This window comes from Oncorhynchus mykiss, chromosome 6 (genome assembly GCF_013265735.2).
Source record: "Oncorhynchus mykiss isolate Arlee chromosome 6, USDA_OmykA_1.1, whole genome shotgun sequence".
In the NCBI taxonomy this organism is placed as follows: Eukaryota; Metazoa; Chordata; class Actinopteri; order Salmoniformes; family Salmonidae; genus Oncorhynchus; species Oncorhynchus mykiss.
Genome location: NC_048570.1, coordinates 71,728,122 through 71,750,111, shown reverse-complemented (window position 1 = coordinate 71,750,111; position 21,990 = coordinate 71,728,122). Strand labels below are relative to the sequence as shown.

Genomic DNA, 21,990 nt, shown 5'->3' with positions numbered 1-21,990 from the left:
ACAACAACAACAACAACAGTTCTGTCGACCACGACTCCTACACCCACTACTACAATCTTAACTTCAACAGCTCCATCTACCACAAAAACAACAACTCTGCCTTCTACTACAACTCCAACCTCTACTCCTACATCAACCTCAACAGGAGCATCAACTACCCAGTGCACTGGTGAAGAAAGTTGTGTGTGGTCAGACTGGATCAACCTTGGTCAGCCAACCTCTGGCTCTGAAGGTGGAGATAATGAATCCATTAAGAACATCATTGCTAGTGGTTATCACATTTGCTCAGCTCCAGAGGCAGTTGAATGTAGAGCAAAACAATACCCTGGACTTCAGATCTCTCAGCTTGGCCAAGACGTGACTTGCAATCCATCCGTTGGACTGATTTGTAAAAACAATGAGCAAGGTCTTCAGCAAAAGTGCTTCGATTACGAGATACGAGTGAAATGTTGTCAATGTCCTCCCACAACACACATCCCGACAACAACAACAACAACAACAACAGTTCTGTCGACCACGACTCCTACACCCACTACTACAATCTTAACTTCAACAGCTCCATCTACCACAAAAACAACTACTCTGCCTTCTACTACAACTCCAACCTCTACTCCTACATCAACCTCAACAGGAGCATCAACTACCCAGTGCACTGGTGAAGAAAGTTGTGTGTGGTCAGACTGGATCAACCTTGGTCAGCCAACCTCTGGCTCTGAAGGTGGAGATAATGAATCCATTAAGAACATCATTGCTAGTGGTTATCACATTTGCTCAGCTCCAGAGGCAGTTGAATGTAGAGCAAAACAATACCCTGGACTTCAGATCTCTCAGCTTGGCCAAGACGTGACTTGCAATCCATCCGTTGGACTGATTTGTAAAAACAATGAGCAAGGTCTTCAGCAAAAGTGCTTCGATTACGAGATACGAGTGAAATGTTGTCAATGTCCTCCCACAACACACATCCCGACAACAACAACAACAACAACAACAGTTCTGTCGACCACGACTCCTACACCCACTACTACAATCTTAACTTCGACAGCTCCATCTACCACAAAAACAACTACTCTGCCTTCTACTACAACTCCAACCTCTACTCCTACATCAACCTCAACAGGAGCATCAACTACCCAGTGCACTGGTGAAGAAAGTTGTGTGTGGTCAGACTGGATCAACCTTGGTCAGCCAACCTCTGGCTCTGAAGGTGGAGATAATGAATCCATTAAGAACATCATTGCTAGTGGTTATCACATTTGCTCAGCTCCAGAGGCAGTTGAATGTAGAGCAAAACAATACCCTGGACTTCAGATCTCTCAGCTTGGCCAAGACGTGACTTGCAATCCATCCGTTGGACTGATTTGTAAAAACAATGAGCAAGGTCTTCAGCAAAAGTGCTTCGATTACGAGATACGAGTGAAATGTTGTCAATGTCCTCCCACAACACACATCCCGACAACAACAACAACAACAACAACAGTTCTGTCGACCACGACTCCTACACCCACTACTACAATCTTAACTTCGACAGCTCCATCTACCACAAAAACAACTACTCTGCCTTCTACTACAACTCCAACCTCTACTCCTACATCAACCTCAACAGGAGCATCAACTACCCAGTGCACTGGTGAAGAAAGTTGTGTGTGGTCAGACTGGATCAACCTTGGTCAGCCAACCTCTGGCTCTGAAGGTGGAGATAATGAATCCATTAAGAACATCATTGCTAGTGGTTATCACATTTGCTCAGCTCCAGAGGCAGTTGAATGTAGAGCAAAACAATACCCTGGACTTCAGATCTCTCAGCTTGGCCAAGACGTGACTTGCAATCCATCCGTTGGACTGATTTGTAAAAACAATGAGCAAGGTCTTCAGCAAAAGTGCTTCGATTACGAGATACGAGTGAAATGTTGTCAATGTCCTCCCACAACACACATCCCGACAACAACAACAACAACAACAACAGTTCTGTCGACCACGACTCCTACACCCACTACTACAATCTTAACTTCGACAGCTCCATCTACCACAAAAACAACTACTCTGCCTTCTACTACAACTCCAACCTCTACTCCTACATCAACCTCAACAGGAGCATCAACTACCCAGTGCACTGGTGAAGAAAGTTGTGTGTGGTCAGACTGGATCAACCTTGGTCAGCCAACCTCTGGCTCTGAAGGTGGAGATAATGAATCCATTAAGAACATCATTGCTAGTGGTTATCACATTTGCTCAGCTCCAGAGGCAGTTGAATGTAGAGCAAAACAATACCCTGGACTTCAGATCTCTCAGCTTGGCCAAGACGTGACTTGCAATCCATCCGTTGGACTGATTTGTAAAAACAATGAGCAAGGTCTTCAGCAAAAGTGCTTCGATTACGAGATACGAGTGAAATGTTGTCAATGTCCTCCCACAACACACATCCCGACAACAACAACAACAACAACAACAGTTCTGTCGACCACGACTCCTACACCCACTACTACAATCTTAACTTCAACAGCTCCATCTACCACAAAAACAACTACTCTGCCTTCTACTACAACTCCAACCTCTACTCCTACATCAACCTCAACAGGAGCATCAACTACCCAGTGCACTGGTGAAGAAAGTTGTGTGTGGTCAGACTGGATCAACCTTGGTCAGCCAACCTCTGGCTCTGAAGGTGGAGATAATGAATCCATTAAGAACATCATTGCTAGTGGTTATCACATTTGCTCAGCTCCAGAGGCAGTTGAATGTAGAGCAAAACAATACCCTGGACTTCAGATCTCTCAGCTTGGCCAAGACGTGACTTGCAATCCATCCGTTGGACTGATTTGTAAAAACAATGAGCAAGGTCTTCAGCAAAAGTGCTTCGATTACGAGATACGAGTGAAATGTTGTCAATGTCCTCCCACAACACACATCCCGACAACAACAACAACAACAACAACAGTTCTGTCGACCACGACTCCTACACCCACTACTACAATCTTAACTTCAACAGCTCCATCTACCACAAAAACAACAACTCTGCCTTCTACTACAACTCCAACCTCTACTCCTACATCAACCTCAACAGGAGCATCAACTACCCAGTGCACTGGTGAAGAAAGTTGTGTGTGGTCAGACTGGATCAACCTTGGTCAGCCAACCTCTGGCTCTGAAGGTGGAGATAATGAATCCATTAAGAACATCATTGCTAGTGGTTATCACATTTGCTCAATTCCAGAGGCAGTTGAATGTAGAGCAAAACAATACCCTGGACTTCAGATCTCTCAGCTTGGCCAAGACGTGACTTGCAATCCATCCGTTGGACTGATTTGTAAAAACAATGAGCAAGGTCTTCAGCAAAAGTGCTTCGATTACGAGATACGAGTGAAATGTTGTCAATGTCCTCCCACAACACACATCCCGACAACAACAACAACAACAACAACAGTTCTGTCGACCACGACTCCTACACCCACTACTACAATCTTAACTTCGACAGCTCCATCTACCACAAAAACAACTACTCTGCCTTCTACTACAACTCCAACCTCTACTCCTACATCAACCTCAACAGGAGCATCAACTACCCAGTGCACTGGTGAAGAAAGTTGTGTGTGGTCAGACTGGATCAACCTTGGTCAGCCAACCTCTGGCTCTGAAGGTGGAGATAATGAATCCATTAAGAACATCATTGCTAGTGGTTATCACATTTGCTCAGCTCCAGAGGCAGTTGAATGTAGAGCAAAACAATACCCTGGACTTCAGATCTCTCAGCTTGGCCAAGACGTGACTTGCAATCCATCCGTTGGACTGATTTGTAAAAACAATGAGCAAGGTCTTCAGCAAAAGTGCTTCGATTACGAGATACGAGTGAAATGTTGTCAATGTCCTCCCACAACACACATCCCGACAACAACAACAACAACAACAACAGTTCTGTCGACCACGACTCCTACACCCACTACTACAATCTTAACTTCAACAGCTCCATCTACCACAAAAACAACTACTCTGCCTTCTACTACAACTCCAACCTCTACTCCTACATCAACCTCAACAGGAGCATCAACTACCCAGTGCACTGGTGAAGAAAGTTGTGTGTGGTCAGACTGGATCAACCTTGGTCAGCCAACCTCTGGCTCTGAAGGTGGAGATAATGAATCCATTAAGAACATCATTGCTAGTGGTTATCACATTTGCTCAGCTCCAGAGGCAGTTGAATGTAGAGCAAAACAATACCCTGGACTTCAGATCTCTCAGCTTGGCCAAGACGTGACTTGCAATCCATCCGTTGGACTGATTTGTAAAAACAATGAGCAAGGTCTTCAGCAAAAGTGCTTCGATTACGAGATACGAGTGAAATGTTGTCAATGTCCTCCCACAACACACATCCCGACAACAACAACAACAACAACAACAGTTCTGTCGACCACGACTCCTACACCCACTACTACAATCTTAACTTCAACAGCTCCATCTACCACAAAAACAACTACTCTGCCTTCTACTACAACTCCAACCTCTACTCCTACATCAACCTCAACAGGAGCATCAACTACCCAGTGCACTGGTGAAGAAAGTTGTGTGTGGTCAGACTGGATCAACCTTGGTCAGCCAACCTCTGGCTCTGAAGGTGGAGATAATGAATCCATTAAGAACATCATTGCTAGTGGTTATCACATTTGCTCAGCTCCAGAGGCAGTTGAATGTAGAGCAAAACAATACCCTGGACTTCAGATCTCTCAGCTTGGCCAAGACGTGACTTGCAATCCATCCGTTGGACTGATTTGTAAAAACAATGAGCAAGGTCTTCAGCAAAAGTGCTTCGATTACGAGATACGAGTGAAATGTTGTCAATGTCCTCCCACAACACACATCCCGACAACAACAACAACAACAACAACAGTTCTGTCGACCACGACTCCTACACCCACTACTACAATCTTAACTTCAACAGCTCCATCTACCACAAAAACAACAACTCTGCCTTCTACTACAACTCCAACCTCTACTCCTACATCAACCTCAACAGGAGCATCAACTACCCAGTGCACTGGTGAAGAAAGTTGTGTGTGGTCAGACTGGATCAACCTTGGTCAGCCAACCTCTGGCTCTGAAGGTGGAGATAATGAATCCATTAAGAACATCATTGCTAGTGGTTATCACATTTGCTCAATTCCAGAGGCAGTTGAATGTAGAGCAAAACAATACCCTGGACTTCAGATCTCTCAGCTTGGCCAAGACGTGACTTGCAATCCATCCGTTGGACTGATTTGTAAAAACAATGAGCAAGGTCTTCAGCAAAAGTGCTTCGATTACGAGATACGAGTGAAATGTTGTCAATGTCCTCCCACAACACACATCCCGACAACAACAACAACAACAACAACAGTTCTGTCGACCACGACTCCTACACCCACTACTACAATCTTAACTTCGACAGCTCCATCTACCACAAAAACAACTACTCTGCCTTCTACTACAACTCCAACCTCTACTCCTACATCAACCTCAACAGGAGCATCAACTACCCAGTGCACTGGTGAAGAAAGTTGTGTGTGGTCAGACTGGATCAACCTTGGTCAGCCAACCTCTGGCTCTGAAGGTGGAGATAATGAATCCATTAAGAACATCATTGCTAGTGGTTATCACATTTGCTCAGCTCCAGAGGCAGTTGAATGTAGAGCAAAACAATACCCTGGACTTCAGATCTCTCAGCTTGGCCAAGACGTGACTTGCAATCCATCCGTTGGACTGATTTGTAAAAACAATGAGCAAGGTCTTCAGCAAAAGTGCTTCGATTACGAGATACGAGTGAAATGTTGTCAATGTCCTCCCACAACACACATCCCGACAACAACAACAACAACAACAACAGTTCTGTCGACCACGACTCCTACACCCACTACTACAATCTTAACTTCAACAGCTCCATCTACCACAAAAACAACTACTCTGCCTTCTACTACAACTCCAACCTCTACTCCTACATCAACCTCAACAGGAGCATCAACTACCCAGTGCACTGGTGAAGAAAGTTGTGTGTGGTCAGACTGGATCAACCTTGGTCAGCCAACCTCTGGCTCTGAAGGTGGAGATAATGAATCCATTAAGAACATCATTGCTAGTGGTTATCACATTTGCTCAGCTCCAGAGGCAGTTGAATGTAGAGCAAAACAATACCCTGGACTTCAGATCTCTCAGCTTGGCCAAGACGTGACTTGCAATCCATCCGTTGGACTGATTTGTAAAAACAATGAGCAAGGTCTTCAGCAAAAGTGCTTCGATTACGAGATACGAGTGAAATGTTGTCAATGTCCTCCCACAACACACATCCCGACAACAACAACAACAACAACAACAGTTCTGTCGACCACGACTCCTACACCCACTACTACAATCTTAACTTCAACAGCTCCATCTACCACAAAAACAACTACTCTGCCTTCTACTACAACTCCAACCTCTACTCCTACATCAACCTCAACAGGAGCATCAACTACCCAGTGCACTGGTGAAGAAAGTTGTGTGTGGTCAGACTGGATCAACCTTGGTCAGCCAACCTCTGGCTCTGAAGGTGGAGATAATGAATCCATTAAGAACATCATTGCTAGTGGTTATCACATTTGCTCAGCTCCAGAGGCAGTTGAATGTAGAGCAAAACAATACCCTGGACTTCAGATCTCTCAGCTTGGCCAAGACGTGACTTGCAATCCATCCGTTGGACTGATTTGTAAAAACAATGAGCAAGGTCTTCAGCAAAAGTGCTTCGATTACGAGATACGAGTGAAATGTTGTCAATGTCCTCCCACAACACACATCCCGACAACAACAACAACAACAACAACAGTTCTGTCGACCACGACTCCTACACCCACTACTACAATCTTAACTTCAACAGCTCCATCTACCACAAAAACAACTACTCTGCCTTCTACTATAACTCCAACCTCTACTCCTACATCAACCTCAACAGGAGCATCAACTACCCAGTGCACTGGTGAAGAAAGTTGTGTGTGGTCAGACTGGATCAACCTTGGTCAGCCAACCTCTGGCTCTGAAGGTGGAGATAATGAATCCATTAAGAACATCATTGCTAGTGGTTATCACATTTGCTCAATTCCAGAGGCAGTTGAATGTAGAGCAAAACAATACCCTGGACTTCAGATCTCTCAGCTTGGCCAAGACGTGACTTGCAATCCATCCGTTGGACTGATTTGTAAAAACAATGAGCAAGGTCTTCAGCAAAAGTGCTTCGATTACGAGATACGAGTGAAATGTTGTCAATGTCCTCCCACAACACACATCCCGACAACAACAACAACAACAACAACAGTTCTGTCGACCACGACTCCTACACCCACTACTACAATCTTAACTTCGACAGCTCCATCTACCACAAAAACAACTACTCTGCCTTCTACTACAACTCCAACCTCTACTCCTACATCAACCTCAACAGGAGCATCAACTACCCAGTGCACTGGTGAAGAAAGTTGTGTGTGGTCAGACTGGATCAACCTTGGTCAGCCAACCTCTGGCTCTGAAGGTGGAGATAATGAATCCATTAAGAACATCATTGCTAGTGGTTATCACATTTGCTCAGCTCCAGAGGCAGTTGAATGTAGAGCAAAACAATACCCTGGACTTCAGATCTCTCAGCTTGGCCAAGACGTGACTTGCAATCCATCCGTTGGACTGATTTGTAAAAACAATGAGCAAGGTCTTCAGCAAAAGTGCTTCGATTACGAGATACGAGTGAAATGTTGTCAATGTCCTCCCACAACACACATCCCGACAACAACAACAACAACAACAACAGTTCTGTCGACCACGACTCCTACACCCACTACTACAATCTTAACTTCAACAGCTCCATCTACCACAAAAACAACTACTCTGCCTTCTACTACAACTCCAACCTCTACTCCTACATCAACCTCAACAGGAGCATCAACTACCCAGTGCACTGGTGAAGAAAGTTGTGTGTGGTCAGACTGGATCAACCTTGGTCAGCCAACCTCTGGCTCTGAAGGTGGAGATAATGAATCCATTAAGAACATCATTGCTAGTGGTTATCACATTTGCTCAGCTCCAGAGGCAGTTGAATGTAGAGCAAAACAATACCCTGGACTTCAGATCTCTCAGCTTGGCCAAGACGTGACTTGCAATCCATCCGTTGGACTGATTTGTAAAAACAATGAGCAAGGTCTTCAGCAAAAGTGCTTCGATTACGAGATACGAGTGAAATGTTGTCAATGTCCTCCCACAACACACATCCCGACAACAACAACAACAACAACAACAGTTCTGTCGACCACGACTCCTACACCCACTACTACAATCTTAACTTCAACAGCTCCATCTACCACAAAAACAACTACTCTGCCTTCTACTACAACTCCAACCTCTACTCCTACATCAACCTCAACAGGAGCATCAACTACCCAGTGCACTGGTGAAGAAAGTTGTGTGTGGTCAGACTGGATCAACCTTGGTCAGCCAACCTCTGGCTCTGAAGGTGGAGATAATGAATCCATTAAGAACATCATTGCTAGTGGTTATCACATTTGCTCAGCTCCAGAGGCAGTTGAATGTAGAGCAAAACAATACCCTGGACTTCAGATCTCTCAGCTTGGCCAAGACGTGACTTGCAATCCATCCGTTGGACTGATTTGTAAAAACAATGAGCAAGGTCTTCAGCAAAAGTGCTTCGATTACGAGATACGAGTGAAATGTTGTCAATGTCCTCCCACAACACACATCCCGACAACAACAACAACAACAACAACAGTTCTGTCGACCACGACTCCTACACCCACTACTACAATCTTAACTTCAACAGCTCCATCTACCACAAAAACAACTACTCTGCCTTCTACTACAACTCCAACCTCTACTCCTACATCAACCTCAACAGGAGCATCAACTACCCAGTGCACTGGTGAAGAAAGTTGTGTGTGGTCAGACTGGATCAACCTTGGTCAGCCAACCTCTGGCTCTGAAGGTGGAGATAATGAATCCATTAAGAACATCATTGCTAGTGGTTATCACATTTGCTCAGCTCCAGAGGCAGTTGAATGTAGAGCAAAACAATACCCTGGACTTCAGATCTCTCAGCTTGGCCAAGACGTGACTTGCAATCCATCCGTTGGACTGATTTGTAAAAACAATGAGCAAGGTCTTCAGCAAAAGTGCTTCGATTACGAGATACGAGTGAAATGTTGTCAATGTCCTCCCACAACACACATCCCGACAACAACAACAACAACAACAACAGTTCTGTCGACCACGACTCCTACACCCACTACTACAATCTTAACTTCGACAGCTCCATCTACCACAAAAACAACAACTCTGCCTTCTACTACAACTCCAACCTCTACTCCTACATCAACCTCAACAGGAGCATCAACTACCCAGTGCACTGGTGAAGAAAGTTGTGTGTGGTCAGACTGGATCAACCTTGGTCAGCCAACCTCTGGCTCTGAAGGTGGAGATAATGAATCCATTAAGAACATCATTGCTAGTGGTTATCACATTTGCTCAGCTCCAGAGGCAGTTGAATGTAGAGCAAAACAATACCCTGGACTTCAGATCTCTCAGCTTGGCCAAGACGTGACTTGCAATCCATCCGTTGGACTGATTTGTAAAAACAATGAGCAAGGTCTTCAGCAAAAGTGCTTCGATTACGAGATACGAGTGAAATGTTGTCAATGTCCTCCCACAACACACATCCCGACAACAACAACAACAACAACAACAGTTCTGTCGACCACGACTCCTACACCCACTACTACAATCTTAACTTCAACAGCTCCATCTACCACAAAAACAACTACTCTGCCTTCTACTACAACTCCAACCTCTACTCCTACATCAACCTCAACAGGAGCATCAACTACCCAGTGCACTGGTGAAGAAAGTTGTGTGTGGTCAGACTGGATCAACCTTGGTCAGCCAACCTCTGGCTCTGAAGGTGGAGATAATGAATCCATTAAGAACATCATTGCTAGTGGTTATCACATTTGCTCAGCTCCAGAGGCAGTTGAATGTAGAGCAAAACAATACCCTGGACTTCAGATCTCTCAGCTTGGCCAAGACGTGACTTGCAATCCATCCGTTGGACTGATTTGTAAAAACAATGAGCAAGGTCTTCAGCAAAAGTGCTTCGATTACGAGATACGAGTGAAATGTTGTCAATGTCCTCCCACAACACACATCCCGACAACAACAACAACAACAACAACAGTTCTGTCGACCACGACTCCTACACCCACTACTACAATCTTAACTTCAACAGCTCCATCTACCACAAAAACAACTACTCTGCCTTCTACTACAACTCCAACCTCTACTCCTACATCAACCTCAACAGGAGCATCAACTACCCAGTGCACTGGTGAAGAAAGTTGTGTGTGGTCAGACTGGATCAACCTTGGTCAGCCAACCTCTGGCTCTGAAGGTGGAGATAATGAATCCATTAAGAACATCATTGCTAGTGGTTATCACATTTGCTCAGCTCCAGAGGCAGTTGAATGTAGAGCAAAACAATACCCTGGACTTCAGATCTCTCAGCTTGGCCAAGACGTGACTTGCAATCCATCCGTTGGACTGATTTGTAAAAACAATGAGCAAGGTCTTCAGCAAAAGTGCTTCGATTACGAGATACGAGTGAAATGTTGTCAATGTCCTCCCACAACACACATCCCGACAACAACAACAACAACAACAACAGTTCTGTCTACCACGACTCCTACACCCACTACTACAATCTTAACTTCAACAGCTCCATCTACCACAAAAACAACTACTCTGCCTTCTACTACAACTCCAACCTCTACTCCTACATCAACCTCAACAGGAGCATCAACTACCCAGTGCACTGGTGAAGAAAGTTGTGTGTGGTCAGACTGGATCAACCTTGGTCAGCCAACCTCTGGCTCTGAAGGTGGAGATAATGAATCCATTAAGAACATCATTGCTAGTGGTTATCACATTTGCTCAGCTCCAGAGGCAGTTGAATGTAGAGCAAAACAATACCCTGGACTTCAGATCTCTCAGCTTGGCCAAGACGTGACTTGCAATCCATCCGTTGGACTGATTTGTAAAAACAATGAGCAAGGTCTTCAGCAAAAGTGCTTCGATTACGAGATACGAGTGAAATGTTGTCAATGTCCTCCCACAACACACATCCCGACAACAACAACAACAACAACAACAGTTCTGTCGACCACGACTCCTACACCCACTACTACAATCTTAACTTCAACAGCTCCATCTACCACAAAAACAACTACTCTGCCTTCTACTACAACTCCAACCTCTACTCCTACATCAACCTCAACAGGAGCATCAACTACCCAGTGCACTGGTGAAGAAAGTTGTGTGTGGTCAGACTGGATCAACCTTGGTCAGCCAACCTCTGGCTCTGAAGGTGGAGATAATGAATCCATTAAGAACATCATTGCTAGTGGTTATCACATTTGCTCAGCTCCAGAGGCAGTTGAATGTAGAGCAAAACAATACCCTGGACTTCAGATCTCTCAGCTTGGCCAAGACGTGACTTGCAATCCATCCGTTGGACTGATTTGTAAAAACAATGAGCAAGGTCTTCAGCAAAAGTGCTTCGATTACGAGATACGAGTGAAATGTTGTCAATGTCCTCCCACAACACACATCCCGACAACAACAACAACAACAACAACAGTTCTGTCGACCACGACTCCTACACCCACTACTACAATCTTAACTTCAACAGCTCCATCTACCACAAAAACAACTACTCTGCCTTCTACTACAACTCCAACCTCTACTCCTACATCAACCTCAACAGGAGCATCAACTACCCAGTGCACTGGTGAAGAAAGTTGTGTGTGGTCAGACTGGATCAACCTTGGTCAGCCAACCTCTGGCTCTGAAGGTGGAGATAATGAATCCATTAAGAACATCATTGCTAGTGGTTATCACATTTGCTCAGCTCCAGAGGCAGTTGAATGTAGAGCAAAACAATACCCTGGACTTCAGATCTCTCAGCTTGGCCAAGACGTGACTTGCAATCCATCCGTTGGACTGATTTGTAAAAACAATGAGCAAGGTCTTCAGCAAAAGTGCTTCGATTACGAGATACGAGTGAAATGTTGTCAATGTCCTCCCACAACACACATCCCGACAACAACAACAACAACAACAACAGTTCTGTCGACCACGACTCCTACACCCACTACTACAATCTTAACTTCAACAGCTCCATCTACCACAAAAACAACTACTCTGCCTTCTACTACAACTCCAACCTCTACTCCTACATCAACCTCAACAGGAGCATCAACTACCCAGTGCACTGGTGAAGAAAGTTGTGTGTGGTCAGACTGGATCAACCTTGGTCAGCCAACCTCTGGCTCTGAAGGTGGAGATAATGAATCCATTAAGAACATCATTGCTAGTGGTTATCACATTTGCTCAGCTCCAGAGGCAGTTGAATGTAGAGCAAAACAATACCCTGGACTTCAGATCTCTCAGCTTGGCCAAGACGTGACTTGCAATCCATCCGTTGGACTGATTTGTAAAAACAATGAGCAAGGTCTTCAGCAAAAGTGCTTCGATTACGAGATACGAGTGAAATGTTGTCAATGTCCTCCCACAACACACATCCCGACAACAACAACAACAACAACAACAGTTCTGTCGACCACGACTCCTACACCCACTACTACAATCTTAACTTCGACAGCTCCATCTACCACAAAAACAACAACTCTGCCTTCTACTACAACTCCAACCTCTACTCCTACATCAACCTCAACAGGAGCATCAACTACCCAGTGCACTGGTGAAGAAAGTTGTGTGTGGTCAGACTGGATCAACCTTGGTCAGCCAACCTCTGGCTCTGAAGGTGGAGATAATGAATCCATTAAGAACATCATTGCTAGTGGTTATCACATTTGCTCAGCTCCAGAGGCAGTTGAATGTAGAGCAAAACAATACCCTGGACTTCAGATCTCTCAGCTTGGCCAAGACGTGACTTGCAATCCATCCGTTGGACTGATTTGTAAAAACAATGAGCAAGGTCTTCAGCAAAAGTGCTTCGATTACGAGATACGAGTGAAATGTTGTCAATGTCCTCCCACAACACACATCCCGACAACAACAACAACAACAACAACAGTTCTGTCGACCACGACTCCTACACCCACTACTACAATCTTAACTTCAACAGCTCCATCTACCACAAAAACAACTACTCTGCCTTCTACTACAACTCCAACCTCTACTCCTACATCAACCTCAACAGGAGCATCAACTACCCAGTGCACTGGTGAAGAAAGTTGTGTGTGGTCAGACTGGATCAACCTTGGTCAGCCAACCTCTGGCTCTGAAGGTGGAGATAATGAATCCATTAAGAACATCATTGCTAGTGGTTATCACATTTGCTCAGCTCCAGAGGCAGTTGAATGTAGAGCAAAACAATACCCTGGACTTCAGATCTCTCAGCTTGGCCAAGACGTGACTTGCAATCCATCCGTTGGACTGATTTGTAAAAACAATGAGCAAGGTCTTCAGCAAAAGTGCTTCGATTACGAGATACGAGTGAAATGTTGTCAATGTCCTCCCACAACACACATCCCGACAACAACAACAACAACAACAACAGTTCTGTCGACCACGACTCCTACACCCACTACTACAATCTTAACTTCAACAGCTCCATCTACCACAAAAACAACTACTCTGCCTTCTACTACAACTCCAACCTCTACTCCTACATCAACCTCAACAGGAGCATCAACTACCCAGTGCACTGGTGAAGAAAGTTGTGTGTGGTCAGACTGGATCAACCTTGGTCAGCCAACCTCTGGCTCTGAAGGTGGAGATAATGAATCCATTAAGAACATCATTGCTAGTGGTTATCACATTTGCTCAGCTCCAGAGGCAGTTGAATGTAGAGCAAAACAATACCCTGGACTTCAGATCTCTCAGCTTGGCCAAGACGTGACTTGCAATCCATCCGTTGGACTGATTTGTAAAAACAATGAGCAAGGTCTTCAGCAAAAGTGCTTCGATTACGAGATACGAGTGAAATGTTGTCAATGTCCTCCCACAACACACATCCCGACAACAACAACAACAACAACAACAGTTCTGTCTACCACGACTCCTACACCCACTACTACAATCTTAACTTCAACAGCTCCATCTACCACAAAAACAACTACTCTGCCTTCTACTACAACTCCAACCTCTACTCCTACATCAACCTCAACAGGAGCATCAACTACCCAGTGCACTGGTGAAGAAAGTTGTGTGTGGTCAGACTGGATCAACCTTGGTCAGCCAACCTCTGGCTCTGAAGGTGGAGATAATGAATCCATTAAGAACATCATTGCTAGTGGTTATCACATTTGCTCAGCTCCAGAGGCAGTTGAATGTAGAGCAAAACAATACCCTGGACTTCAGATCTCTCAGCTTGGCCAAGACGTGACTTGCAATCCATCCGTTGGACTGATTTGTAAAAACAATGAGCAAGGTCTTCAGCAAAAGTGCTTCGATTACGAGATACGAGTGAAATGTTGTCAATGTCCTCCCACAACACACATCCCGACAACAACAACAACAACAACAACAGTTCTGTCGACCACGACTCCTACACCCACTACTACAATCTTAACTTCAACAGCTCCATCTACCACAAAAACAACTACTCTGCCTTCTACTACAACTCCAACCTCTACTCCTACATCAACCTCAACAGGAGCATCAACTACCCAGTGCACTGGTGAAGAAAGTTGTGTGTGGTCAGACTGGATCAACCTTGGTCAGCCAACCTCTGGCTCTGAAGGTGGAGATAATGAATCCATTAAGAACATCATTGCTAGTGGTTATCACATTTGCTCAGCTCCAGAGGCAGTTGAATGTAGAGCAAAACAATACCCTGGACTTCAGATCTCTCAGCTTGGCCAAGACGTGACTTGCAATCCATCCGTTGGACTGATTTGTAAAAACAATGAGCAAGGTCTTCAGCAAAAGTGCTTTGATTACGAGATACGAGTGAAATGTTGTCAATGTCCTCCCACAACACACATCCCGATCACCACAGAATTTGTTCCCACGACAACAACAACAACAACTCAGCCACCCATAACTAGTACTTTTCCTACAACCTCATTTCCTGTAACATCTGGTGGAACAACATCACCAACAATTACATCCACTGAACCCGTTTGTTTTTGCCATTTCAATCATCGTGATTTCTCCATTGGTAAGTTTTTATTTTCCACCTTTTCACATTTGAAACCTTTTGTATTTTACCATTAGTTCAGTCATTCATAATATTCAGTTTATATTGAATTATGCATGTTCAATTGTACAAAATGTAATACTCTTCAAAATACTTTCAGGCTCAATTGTTTACAATGTCTCTGACCATGATGGATGGTGCTACATTGGTCTCTGCAACAAGACTTGCAAAGTAGAAACCCGTTCCTTCAGATGTGATGTAACAACTACCCCAGTTACCACTACTTCACCCACCACTACACTGCTCCCAACAACAACAACAATACCACATACAACAGAAAGACCAACCACCACCCCAAAATCTACAATTGAGCAACACTGTCCCCATGAACATCCTCCAAGACAGGTATTTGCTCTTCTATAGATAATAACTTTTGTGGAAACATTCCATAGGAATTATTATTTACAAAATGGTGATTCATAAAAACACATAAAAAATTGTATGATTTTGTAGACATTTCCTGCAAGCCTAATATTTGTCTGTGTTTGTAGAACGGTGACAGCTGGAAACATAACCAGTGCACCAACGGAACATGCGCCAACGGGAAAGTTATTTATGAGCATGTACATTGTGAGACTCCGAAGCCAATAGCATGTGAAAATAACTATCCTCCGATCAAAGTGTATGACGAATCTGGATGTTGTTTCCACTATGAGTGTCAATGTAAGTTCACAACAAAGTTTAAAAAAAAGTTTAGTCTTTGTTTTACAAATTGTACTTTATCGATTGATTTTAGTTCAAAATCTGAAAAATAATCCTTACTCTTGACTGGTTTAGAGTTATCTTATAGTTAATAGCAGTACATGCACATGAATGTCTCACATTGGAAACATTTCAGCACCACACTATTCATTTAGCATAAAACATTCCATATCCGTGTCCTTCTAAATGCTAATTGTTCTCTTCTTACTAAGGTATCTGCTATGGTTGGGGAGACCCTCACTATGTCACCTTTGATGGAACATACTATGGCTTCCAAGGAAATTGTTCTTACGTCTTGGTCAAAGAAATCCTGCCAAAGTACAACTTCAGTGTTGTAATCGACAATTACTATTGTGATGCCCCAGATGGACTTTCCTGTCCTCAGTCTCTGACAATTTATTACCAATCTTACAAGATATTCATGACCAAGAAGGACGTTGATGGAGTTTTCACAAGTCTGGTAATTAAAATATCTCAAATGCTGTATCTTCAAGAAATTTTTCCTAGAATAGAGATTAGATTTTCGATTAGCTTAAATATTTATTAGCTTTCATTTAAGATGGATATACTTCCTCTATGTATTAGATATAGGAGACATTGGGTATAGAAATTATTGTAACCATTTTGTCGATCTCTTAATATTTTTGTCTTAGATTTATGTAAACCAGCAACGCATCATCCCAGCATATGAGACCAAGGACTTCCGCATCACAGACAACGGAATTGAGACCCTTTTAGTCATACCAGCAATTAATGCCAAGGTGTCTTTCACTGGTCTTATGTTTAGCATATACCTGCCCTGGGACCAGTTCAGTGGCAACACTGAGGGACAGTGTGGTGAGTACAGGTGTTTTATGGTCACTCTGTTGCCATGATTACCCCATGATGTCTCATTGTCTAACGATGGTTTTCAATCTTATTCAGGTACATGTGACAACAACCGGACAGATGACTGCCGCTTGCCAGATGGAACTATCGATTCATCTTGTCCAGACATGGCACACCAATGGCATGTTGCTGACCACAATAACAGTCAGTGCACACCACCACTACCACCACCAGAACCGACACCAACACCACCAACAGGCTGCGATCCACCCATTTGTCATCTCATTCAAAGCAAGTAAGTAGCAATTAGTATTCACAATACATCTCCTCTGTAGTATCGATAACCTCTCAATCAGAATAATCTCAGTGTGAACAGTAACTTGACATACTAAAACACGGCAATCATTTGACAAAGCCTGATGACAAAACAAAGTGAATTAACATATTTAAATATCTACTCTAACTGAAGCATGACATCTTTTCAAGGGTCTTTGAGAGTTGCCATAAGATAATCCCCTATGAGCCATTCCTTGTGGCATGTTTCTTTGATGTGTGCCATATGGATGATGTTACCATTGGCTGCACCAGCTTGCAGACCTATGCTGATGCATGTGCACAAGCAGGAGTCTGTATTGAGTGGAGAAATTATACAAATGGACAATGTGGTAAGTAGGTCACTCCTCAAGACCATAAAGCTCAGACAACCTCTCTATGATGTAGCTTATTGGTAATTAACCTTTTTATCTCACCTGCTACAGACTTCACATGCGAGAAACCCAAGGTTTATAATGCCTGCGGTCCACAAGTTGAACCAACCTGTAATGCCTGGTATGTATAATGCTGTTGTTGTTCAGTGGATGGGTATAACGACTAGGAAAAGTCTCTCAGCTATTGAAACTTTTTTTGAATATCTCTGCAGGTACAATTTTAAATTCATCCAGACTCAAAATGAGTTCAGCGTCATGGGAGATATACAATTGGAGGGATGCTATTGCCCTCCTGGTACCACTTTGATGAGTTCCAGCTCAAACTACTGTATCCCCAGCTGTGGTAAGAATGGTCAAATAACAGCATTGTATATTGAGGGTGTGGGGACCTACAGTATTGTGCTGTGATAGTAGCTACATCCTGCTGGCCTTCACTTTGGGAAGCACAAAGTGTTAATTGTTCGTTGCTACTGTAGTTGTCTTTTGAAATTGATTTTTTTTTAAAATGTCCACAGCATTTTTCAGATACTTCAATGGTGTGGGTTTTGGTTTATTTTGATTGATATTGATTTTATCAAGTGATTCCGGTACATACAGTACATTATCAAAACAAAGTAGTGGAATGGACTTCAATGACTTCGTTTTTGAATGTATTTTTTTCTCTTTGGTTCATCAGATATTTGTCCGTTGCCAAATGGAGAATGGAAAGAGGTAAAATTGTGTTTGAATTTCACTCACAGGTTTTAGTAGGGAAGAACAACTATTCATTTCTGATATACACATTAACATCATGTGGGTAGTTCACTTTTGACAATCATGTATAATAATGTATGCAATAATAATAACTATAATAATAACAATAATGTATTACATTTCTATAGTGCTTTTCATAGAACAAAGCACTTCAGTAATTTATGATTCCACACACTAAATGATTAAACCTTGTACTGGTAGTGTCCATACAAACCTTGATGTGCTTAAAATATTCCTCATTGCAGGCTAATGAGACCTGGGTGAGCAACTGCCAGGATTGTGTATGTGACCCATACAGTCTGGAAATCCAGTGCCAGCCGGTGGCATGCCAACATCAGCCTCCTCTCACCTGTGATCAGGAGGGCCAAGTTAAGGTCGTAGAAACTGTTGACTGTTGTCAAAAGGACAAATGCGGTGAGTGACTTCCTTGGATAATATTCTCTTTATGGGGGCTTTGGAACAACTCTTTAAAAACATTTATATTTTTGGTGATTACCTAATATATCCAACCAATGTGGCCACTTGCATATTTTTTAAAACAATAGTTGTTTCTTTCCAAACAGAGTGTGATGTCACACGATGCTCTACTTCCAAGATAACTTGTCCAGTCGGATTTGAGATAGAGGCAACTATGGGAGTCTGCTGCCCAACTTATCAATGCGGTGAGTATGAGTTTGCATGTGCTTGAGTGTGTGTGTACAGTATTTGTGCATATTACAGAAATCCCAACATGTTACTTGCAGTATTGAGTGATTATCCATGTTCTTTGCCCCACAGTGCCAAAGGATGTCTGTGTGTTTAACAACACTGAATATCAGGTGCGGATGCGTTCTATGCTATGTTATTTGGCCTGTCCCACCACTTATAAATTATCAACACTTTTGAATGTAACTTATTAAAAGGACAATGTTATTTTACTTGCATACGCAAAAAAAAAAAAATAAGTTAAACTAAACAAATACCTTCATTAAGCTATCAGGGTGCCAACAAAAAATGTTTTGGTCAATCCATGTATGAGATTAGATAGGACAAAAAAAAGCATCTCAATTCATAGATTTTCCATTGAAATATTGTATTTTCTCATTCCAGCCAGGTGCCAATGTTCCTGGGGACAAGTGCAAGAATTGTGTGTGTGGTGACAGGGTGGATGCCCAATCCCATCTACATATCATTGAGTGTCAACCTACTGAATGTGACACTCACTGCCAGCAGGTAAGTGATCTCCATTGACACATCTACACACTTTAGCCTCATTATGTAATTCAACATACTTAGTGTAATGTGAGTCCTTATCCATGTAAAAATATTATAATAACACTGATTCCTCTGCGTTCACTATTGGACTACTACTGGATAAGTGTAATTTACTAGTGAGTTACCAGGATCACAAATTGGTATAAGAGAGATCATGTGCACATCATAAAGGTTTTCTCCTCTCTGGTCTGTCTTCTTCCTTTCAGGGCTATGATCATCAAGCTGTTCCTGGGCAGTGTTGTGGGAAGTGTGTACAGACAAGCTGTGTGGTTATGCTGCCAGATAATACCACACACACTATTCAGGTAAAATAGCATCAGGCAGCATTATTTATCTCTCACACAGATTCACAATTTTTTGTTACTTTTTACAATTCATAAAACATACAGTCCTATTTCCCTTGATTATTTAAAAAGAGCAACATGTAATTTTAATCTAGCACTCAAGTGTTACACAAAATAACTATCTTAGCGATGATATAGTATATCTTATCTTTTATCATTTGAAGAATCTCCTGTTAATATATTTCACATTCTCACCTCTATAGCCTGGTTCCATCTGGATACCATCTGGAGACAAGTGTCTCAAGTTTGAGTGCGTAAAGATTATGGACCAATTCATCCCAATTGAGGCTAAAACCGTGTGCCCTGACTTCCACCCAGAAGATTGCATACCCGTGAGTTACAATAACTATCTGGCAAATTATCTGGGTCTGGGAAACTGGCCCATTTAAAAACTGGACAATGTGCAAATTCATACTTGTGAAATACAGTTTAAATATGCCCAGTCGCTCAGACCAAGGCCTGTTGCGTACCTACTGTGTATTTATGTGAGGTTATTTACACCTGTTGCGTAAAGTGAACAATGCAAGAACACTGCACTGAAAAACATGTGGAGTGAGTTTGGTAAACGCTACGCCAGTGACTTAAAAATGTTCTTGTTTTTTCTTCTATTTTCTTGTTTTTAAGGGAACTGAAGTCATTGCTCCAGATGGTTGCTGCCATGTCTGTGAGTGTATTTTTAACACCATCCTTTGTGATAGACATTTGTAAATCATTCTTGCCCTTTATCAGGTATTGGAAAATGTCACTTTTGTGTGCAGGTGTTCCAAAATATAAGCCATGCAACGTGACAAAGGGAAAAGTGTACCTGGACAGCAATGGGTGCAAGTCTGCAAACGAGGTGGAAGTGACAACATGCGGAGGATCCTGTGGCACCTACGCCATGTGAGTATTTTGATCATTCCTGAAATATTTCAGGAACACTAACACATTAATCCTCCCAATTAAATAGAATTGGGCTGCCTGTCTAAATGCAAACTACAAATTATATTTTCACTAATATGTTATGTTACAATGGCTGTGTTTACAAAGGCAGCCCTATGCTGATATTCTGCCCAATTATTGTCAAAAGAGCTCATCTGATTGGTCATTACATCAGAATTCGGCTGCCTGTTTAAACACAGCCAATGTTATATAATTACAACTGCTACCATCACTACATCCGCATAATAACATCGCCTCTCCTTTATGTTTTCAGGTATTCTCTTGAGGCCAACATGATGGAGCGCTCTTGTACCTGTTGTCGGGAAGTATCCACCACCAAGAAGGAAGTGGAGATGATCTGCCCAGACGGGTCAAAGTTCAACCACTCCTACATTCACATCAATAAATGTGGCTGCCAGAGGACAGAGTGCGTGACCCCAGAGGCGACCCAGGTCGCAGGGTCACGACGCAGGAGAAGATGAATGACTCTCCACTACTATCCCTTTACTGCTTAGATTAGTTCTCTATTTATGCTCAAGTTGTTCACTTTCCTGCAAAGTAATCTCCTAGAAGGAGAAAAAGTTTCAGCTTTTTTGTCAAATTTAGTTTTGTTTTAGCCATTCAAAACACATAAATAAAGTTGGCAATAGGCTATGCATACATACCACGTTCTTGTTTTCATTCCTTTTGAAAGTCTGTTGAGAAATATTTGAAATATTTGATTGCAGACACCCAGTTCAACAATGGCCTATCCTTTTCCAGATAAACAACCACAATTCAAAGTGTCAAACACTTATTTACATTTGAGATGGTGTTAGTTCAGAAAAACGGATCAGTAATCAGAAGGTTGCTGGTTTCAGATCCCTGGCGCCACTTCCTACTGTTGTCCTTGAGCAACGCACTTAGCTAACCTCTAGATATATCCAGGGACAACACTGTGGGACAACTGTGGGATATATCCAGGGACAACACTCTCTATACAGTACTAAAGACACATTTTCATCTTTGATGGACTAATAAAGTAATAAAGTATTATGCACTTAAACAATTTATTTCAAATGTTTTTGATAGTGTTTGTCAAACTGCGTGAACAGAAATGAGAAGGTTCCCACCTTAGTTGGAGGGAATTAAATAACAATTTTGCTATTATAACCAGTCCTCTGTTACAGATGACTTACCTTACCAATGATATAACCTCACAAAAATCAGA

The 21,990-nt window shown here is 42.8% G+C and overlaps 2 protein-coding genes across 2 annotated transcripts in view; both read left to right on the top strand.

The window, feature by feature from the left end:
• LOC118965039 (mucin-5B-like) overlaps positions 1–15,770 on the top strand; it is a 30,285-nt gene extending 14,515 nt beyond the window's left edge. The window contains exon 31 of the mRNA XM_036981778.1: positions 15,763–15,770. Coding sequence (XP_036837673.1) covers positions 15,763–15,770 — 8 coding nt within the window. The remainder of the gene's footprint in view (positions 1–15,762) is intronic.
• LOC118964929 (intestinal mucin-like protein) lies at positions 14,842–21,447 on the top strand. The gene is made up of 19 exons (XM_036980885.1): positions 14,842–15,232; positions 15,372–15,616; positions 15,763–15,934; positions 16,186–16,433; positions 16,627–16,810; positions 16,898–17,096; positions 17,288–17,466; positions 17,560–17,629; positions 17,721–17,851; positions 18,185–18,219; positions 18,507–18,675; positions 18,825–18,923; positions 19,039–19,079; positions 19,351–19,473; positions 19,722–19,820; positions 20,063–20,191; positions 20,484–20,523; positions 20,618–20,741; positions 21,055–21,447. The coding sequence occupies exons 4-19, from the start codon at positions 16,395–16,397 to the stop codon at positions 21,260–21,262; spliced, it is 1,869 nt and encodes a 622-aa protein (XP_036836780.1). The 5' UTR covers positions 14,842–15,232; positions 15,372–15,616; positions 15,763–15,934; positions 16,186–16,394; the 3' UTR covers positions 21,263–21,447.
• Positions 21,448–21,990: the final 543 nt, after the last annotated feature.

Bases quoted from the DNA above. Each gene is read 5' to 3' on its own strand.
- LOC118964929 (XM_036980885.1), top strand. From the start codon at position 16,395: ATGACCAAGAAGGACGTTGATGGAGTTTTCACAAGTCTG. The intron at 18,676-18,824 runs GTGAGTGACTTC...CTTTCCAAACAG, and splicing joins TTGTCAAAAGGACAAATGCG to AGTGTGATGTCACACGATGC. The intron at 20,192-20,483 runs GTGAGTTACAAT...CTTGTTTTTAAG, and splicing joins ACCCAGAAGATTGCATACCC to GGAACTGAAGTCATTGCTCC.